At 37.1% G+C, this 6,000-nt stretch overlaps 1 protein-coding gene across 4 annotated transcripts; it reads right to left on the bottom strand.

Annotated features, from left to right (window-relative positions):
- Positions 1 to 260: 260 nt before the first annotated feature.
- On the bottom strand, positions 261 to 6,000 carry LOC110113450 (BTB/POZ domain-containing protein NPY1). Of its 4 annotated transcripts, none has more exons than XM_020846048.2 (5): positions 5,591 to 5,999; positions 4,794 to 4,851; positions 3,988 to 4,057; positions 1,235 to 2,395; positions 261 to 856 (listed from the first exon to the last, which is right to left on the bottom strand). In XM_020846048.2, the coding sequence occupies exons 4-5, from the start codon at positions 2,315 to 2,317 to the stop codon at positions 299 to 301; spliced, it is 1,641 nt and encodes a 546-aa protein (XP_020701707.1). In that variant the 5' UTR covers positions 2,318 to 2,395; positions 3,988 to 4,057; positions 4,794 to 4,851; positions 5,591 to 5,999; the 3' UTR covers positions 261 to 298. The 4 variants fall into 4 exon arrangements, with proteins under 4 accessions (XP_020701707.1, XP_028547994.1, XP_028547992.1 ...); XM_028692161.1 differs by having other exon boundaries at positions 4,794 to 4,857; XM_028692159.1 differs by lacking the exon at positions 4,794 to 4,851 and having other exon boundaries at positions 3,988 to 4,073; positions 5,591 to 6,000.

Genomic DNA, 6,000 nt, shown 5'->3' on the forward strand with positions numbered 1-6,000 from the left:
TTCAATGGTCCACTTGAAGTTTGTTGGGTGCTAGATTGCTCAAACCCCTACAAGGAAGAACTACTCCCAATTACTAGGAACTAAAACACATTCAAATTAACGACTGCCTGCTTACATTTTGTTCCCATTCCAATCAAAAGGCCCCAAAAACAGAACTAAAAAACAAAGGAGAGAAAAGATAGTCACCAATCCAATCCAGAGCTAAACACTCTCCCCTCGTTTCCTAGAATTCCAAGTCTCTGATATCCATCTACCATCAGTTAAAATAATCATTAAAGATAAAAAATAAAAAACTGTTCTAAGATACAGAGTGCCTACGGTGCCTTGACGAAGAACCGGAAGACTTTGTCGTGGACGCCTCCACGGGATTTGCAGACGTAGGAGGGCTCTGCGAACTGCCTGAAGTTTCAGAGCTCCTGTTGTTCTGCACAACTTGAACCTTACCTGCCCAAAACTTATCCAATATTCTTCTTGACCTGGATGGTAATAATCTGCTCTTGTTATCCTTCTCATTCTCATTCTTTGTCTCCCTTCTAAGCCTCTCATCTTCCTCAACTTTTAGGAACCTTAACTGTTTTTCTAAGGACTTACAATTGTCTGAGGCTGGCGCTTCCCATTCTTCTTCAACCTCTCCTGTCAATCTTGTGCTCCCATTTAGTATACTATTAGTTGCAGCTTTTAAAGTTCCTGCAGTGGAAGCTGCTCTCATCTGCTCAAAGAAGAGGACTTGAACCACAACCCGTAGTGGCAGCCGATCATTCTGTGCAGCATGGATGGATGCACCTGGGGTGAGTTTTTTCAAATCCAACAACGAACAAAGCTTCTTCTTATCTGCTTTTGTTAGCTCAGGGTGCTCCTGAAAGTAATATAAGCCAATACTTTATGGATCATGTTGATATAAGTTATTGCACTGGGTGTTGATTAGCTTGTAAATGGGAAATTTTATTCATGCCAACATCAATGATATTAAAAGGTCGTGCAATTCAAAGATTCCATTTATTTGTTTATTTTTGGTAAGCATTTTGACGCCATCAAAATAAGATTGAAATGTTTAAATATCATAGAAAGCACATTACAATAATATAGATGAAGGCTTCGTTTAGGACGGCTTTTTTATTGCTTCTTAAAGCAGTTTAAAAATTAAAATTTTATACTAAAAAGCTGCTTTAAGAAGCATTAAAAAAGCCGTCCCAAACGAAGCCGAAGTAACGTTTTTTCCAGTAAGAAAGCATACCTTAAGGAAGATATCAATAGCAGCATATAATCCATCATGCGTCGGCCGAGCTGCATCTGGAAGTGATTGCACAAGATCAACGAAGCTCGACATCGAAAGCTTCGGATCACTTCCTATTTCAACAAGGTAGCCATCAACCAATTTACCTACACTAAGTAAAGATGCATGGCCTAAAACTAATCCTCCTCTATTTTCACAGTCATCATAATCCAAATCCCGAGCACTTCTCTCTTGCATCATAAACCGATTAACTAGGCTTTGCACTAAAGGAACATCATAGGAGATTTCACCTGATGACCTTGATGGTATTAACAAGTCCTTAACGGTTGCTTTATCCAATTGTGTACTTATCCTATTCATCAACTCCTCTTTCAAAAAACATCCAGAATCAACCAAAATAACAACTTTAAGCAATTTCAACAAAAACCTGCAAGAACATACAGAAGCCTTATCTGATGGCAAAAGCCAGATGATGGTTTCAACAAGAGACTTATTTCTTCTAATGTAGTCATCAGCAACTAAGGTGTCATAAGAGTCTGGCAACCACCTCATTGCATAAGCTTTTAAAGCCTCTATTATCAAATCAGAAGACATTCTTCCTCTTGATTTTATAGCCACCATTGTACGCTTATAGAGGTCAACATCTAGCTCGCATATATCCTCAATCCACCAGTCCTTGGGAACCAAATTCTTTTGCTGAATCTCAGTTATCTTATTATCCGAAATTATCGGTCTATTGTTATAAGTGTATGACCAGTGAACACTAGAAGGATCCGCGGAGGATTTCGAAGCGATGGAATCAATGCATCTTCCCTCAATCTTCAGTTCTTCTGACCAAGGCATCAAGGAAGTTGTGGTTTGCAAAACAATGATTGAATCTCGCCAACTGCGCAATACACTCGAGTTTAAGAAAACCTCAATTTTGTAGATTAAGTTTCCTTTTTCGACATCCTCGGTCATTTCCAAGTATTCTGCGGCGCATCGGGCCGCGACGACGTTGTAGGCATTGAGAGTAACAGTCATTCCATAACAGAATTTAGCACATATTTCGAAAGCTCGAGGTCCACCGGGAAAATCATTCATGGTAATCTTGTCTGTGTCTTCACAGTTAGCTTCAAGAATCAATCTCTGCAGCCGGTAACTCTTTGAAAGAAGAGGAAACTGCAGTAAAAAATTTAAAAAATTAAGGTTTCAAGAAGTGTTAATGTTGAACATGCAAAATGAGAGTAAATATGTCAAATGAGTATTGCAGAGGTTCAACGAGAAATTCTAAAAATATCAAACCAGTTAAGTTAGAACAGTTCGAGCACACAAAGCAATAGCAAGCCACAGAGGTAAAATGGTAAAGCTCCAGAAAAACCAGATGCAGTTTTAAAAAATGATAGCCATTAATTTATCAGAAGAAAAAAGGCAAAATATTTCAAGGTTCTGATGGGCTTATTTGGTCATTTGTGGATAGACAACCGCCATAATTTCATTTGACTATTATTTCTCACTGTTTTTTAAAAAAAAATTGTAGTAGAAAGCTCCTTTCTACAACAAAAATAGCGAAGCTGTTTTCTCCAAAGCAACTTTACAAGTAACTTTATAAAACGTTGAAGCTATTCCAAAAGAGACCCTAAATTTGTTGAGTCAAAGCAATAGTATATTTATAATTACATAAATGATGGAACCCAATAAATTTCATAGTTTTTTAAGCATGTTCATTAGTCATGTAACATATGGTTTAATATTGGCATTTTTTATAATTGCTTGTCAACAGAAAATTCTAAAACTGTTTTCCAAGTAGTAAACATAAATATAATAAATAATCCCATTTTTTAGTATGAGAGAAAGCACACATATAAATTAAGGTTTCATTTAAAATAATTTTCTTACTGCTTTCTAAATTAGCTTTTCAGTACAAAAGTTCCTTTAAAGCAATGAAAAAATAGTAACCAAAAGCTGTCCCTGATAGTTTTCTTACTGTTTTCTACAACAATTTTTTAGTACAAAATTTTCTTGAAAGCAACGAAAAAATAGTAGCAAAAAATTGTCCCAAATGATGAAACTAAGCCTGAGCAGATTACAATCAACAAGCACAAAAGGATTTTTACAAACACACAAATGTGCCCAATCTCATCATCCCACATGTTAAATTGTACAGATCGATGAATCTGCAACATGGAGAATAGGCACTTAAACTTCCTCAGCTACAAACTTCAAAATCTTGTTATGGTAATTTCAGAACATTAAAGGGCTTATAATATGGTTTATAACACACAAAGTTTGTCCAATGTCACATCATTCGTATATCTTATGATGAAAAAATCAAAAAGCACCGTGGGATGGAGAAGTGCCAACGATGAAATTTGATTCCCTGCCCCCACAACAATGGCCATCTTCCAGCTTCTAACCATTCATAAGAAGCTCAACAGTAGAGTTAAAATACTGAAATGGCTTCGATAGAATCCAATCCCACCTCTACTAAGAGCCATTCCTTTCCGTTTAGGTAGTCACAGAAATGCACATGGTTTAGATAAACTAGAGCTCAGAAGCAGCCAACTCTGGCATTTGGCAGTATATATAAAATATAAGAGGATTTTATTCTTTTGGGACAAGAAAAATCATGCTTAACTATTAAAAACTAAGAGATATTTATACTTCCGTAGACAAGTAGTTTTGCCAAACTGGAGTTTAGTTGGTATAAATTCTTTTAAAATATGAATCAGTAAGGGTTACTCAGCTTACAGGATGAGAACTAAGGAGCTAACCTTGTGCAAATAGAACTTGACTTCATCGACAATAATAATGACATCAGTTGCCAGTTCTGATGACACAAACCTGCAACAGCACATCACTATTTGTAAGTAAGCCTCATGTTAAAAAATAATCTTACAGCAAAGAGATGGTAAGAATTGATAGTTTGCACTACGGGGCTGTTTGGTAGCACACAAGATTTCATTTAAGTAGGATTTCGTAAATCCGAATATTGAGGATTTACGAAATTCTGAGGGGGTTAAATCCTGAAAACTATTTGGTAGCATTCATGATAAATCCTGTTAAATCCTATCTGACTGTTTGACTATTCCGTGCATGATTTAAGGAGGATGAAAATTTTGAGAGGAGTTTCTTCTTTCCCACGCCAATAGAGCCATAGGATTTCGTAAATACGGCAAAAAGCAGGATTTCGGAAATCCGGGATTTAGCACAAAAATGTGGAATTTTCCATCTAGGGCGGCTTTAATTTGCTGTGAGATTTGGTTTTGGATTTTAGGCCGTTTGGCTGGATTTCGCTGAAATCTGCCTCAAATCCGGCCTAAATCCTGCTACCAAATAGCCCCTACAGAAATCCATGAATTTCTTAACTTCTGATAGTAAGCAACTTATGGGCGGATCCAGCATACTAGCATGCGCCCCATTGTCTTATTTGAGCATGTAAGACCTGATGCACGCCTTCTCCCTCTTTCTTTCAACATTAGAAATCAGGAGATTTGCATAAATTGATCGTAAAGAACAGTTTGTAGCTTAAAAAGATCGTTTTCGAATGCATAGAATGTCAAAGAATTGTAAAAAATACTTGAGGAAGCGTCGCCATCAACTTGTTTGAGGCTTCTAAAAATATTTCCATCCCAATGCTGATGCTTCACCAAGCAGGAAATGTTGAGAGTCGATCAGACTCAACAGTAAATAAGAGGACTATATTCTTTGAATTTATATGAAGAAATAGAAATGGTCAATCAACCCATGATTCCTCATCTTTGTTGAACAAGAACACAAGCAAGAACACCAAAGAAAACATAAAAGATAAACAGAACTCGTCCACATTTTGGTAATTGAACAGTAAATGGAATGGCATGTACAGAAATCACATGGTGAAACAGAAACCCAAGAGACAGTAGAAACTGTTTGGGTACTCATCCACAGCTTCTCAACTCGGTAAAGAATAATTACAGTGAAAAGAGTAAAAAAAACAAAAATATATGGATGCTTAACTAAAATAACAGCTTTAAGCATGAAAAATCTTCTTCTGTGTGAATAAATTGTAAATATTTACACAACAAAAAGAGGGCTTCCATTTGCAGTTCTTAAACAATCCATAGAATGGAAGAACTTAGACATTGTTTTTCGCTATCAAAAAGCCATTTTTACAAATAAGAAAAAAGAAAACAGAAAAGAATGAAATTAAAGAAGAGAAAAACCAAATATGTTATTTTTTCCCCCAAAAAAAACTGAAACCCGCCAAATGCCAGAAAGCTCCAGACAACTCCAGACAAAGCCGCACGCATCTCAAATAAACCAAAAATAATTTCAAAAAAAAAAAGGAATTTGGGAAGAAGATGAAGAAGAATCCTGAACAGCAAATAGCGCTCTCACCTAACATTGTTCCCTTCAGATTGAAACAAATCTGGCTTCGATCCCAGCTTCATAAACTTCATAACTGCCGTTTAAAAAATCCCAAATTTCTACCAACCTAAAGCTGAAATGTCCAGAAACAAATCTCCTTCACTCTCTCCCACCCACCATCCGATTCCACGGCTCCAATGTCTCTACACTCTCACCTCCCTCTCCCCTTCCAGAACCCCAAAAAGAAGATTGACACACTATATCGTCAAGTCACCTCTCTCTCTCTCTCTCTGGTTTTCCTCTCTTCTTAACGAGCAAGAATAATGCTTGCGCAGAGAGAGCGAGCGCAGTGTGGGAGAGAGACTCTGCGGTCGCTTTCGGTGGTGCGGCGCTATTCAGAACCCAACCCACTGATAGGATGCCTTCCCCGCTTAAAATAT

This window comes from Dendrobium catenatum, unplaced genomic scaffold (assembly GCF_001605985.2).
Source record: "Dendrobium catenatum unplaced genomic scaffold, ASM160598v2 fragScaff_scaffold_156, whole genome shotgun sequence".
Lineage (NCBI taxonomy): Eukaryota > Viridiplantae > Streptophyta > Magnoliopsida > Asparagales > Orchidaceae > Dendrobium > Dendrobium catenatum.

What these genes read in the sequence shown, in the direction of transcription:
- LOC110113450 (XM_020846047.2), bottom strand. Translation starts at nt 5,652, where the DNA reads ATGAAGTTTATGAAGCTGGGATCGAAGCCAGATTTGTTTCAATCTGAA. An exon ending in TCTGAAGGGAACAATGTTAG is followed by an intron (nt 4,058 to 5,590) that starts GTGAGAGCGCTA and finishes GTGCTGTTGCAG; the next exon opens with GTTTGTGTCATCAGAACTGG. An exon ending in CTATTGATATCTTCCTTAAG is followed by an intron (nt 857 to 1,234) that starts GTATGCTTTCTT and finishes TATTACTTTCAG; the next exon opens with GAGCACCCTGAGCTAACAAA.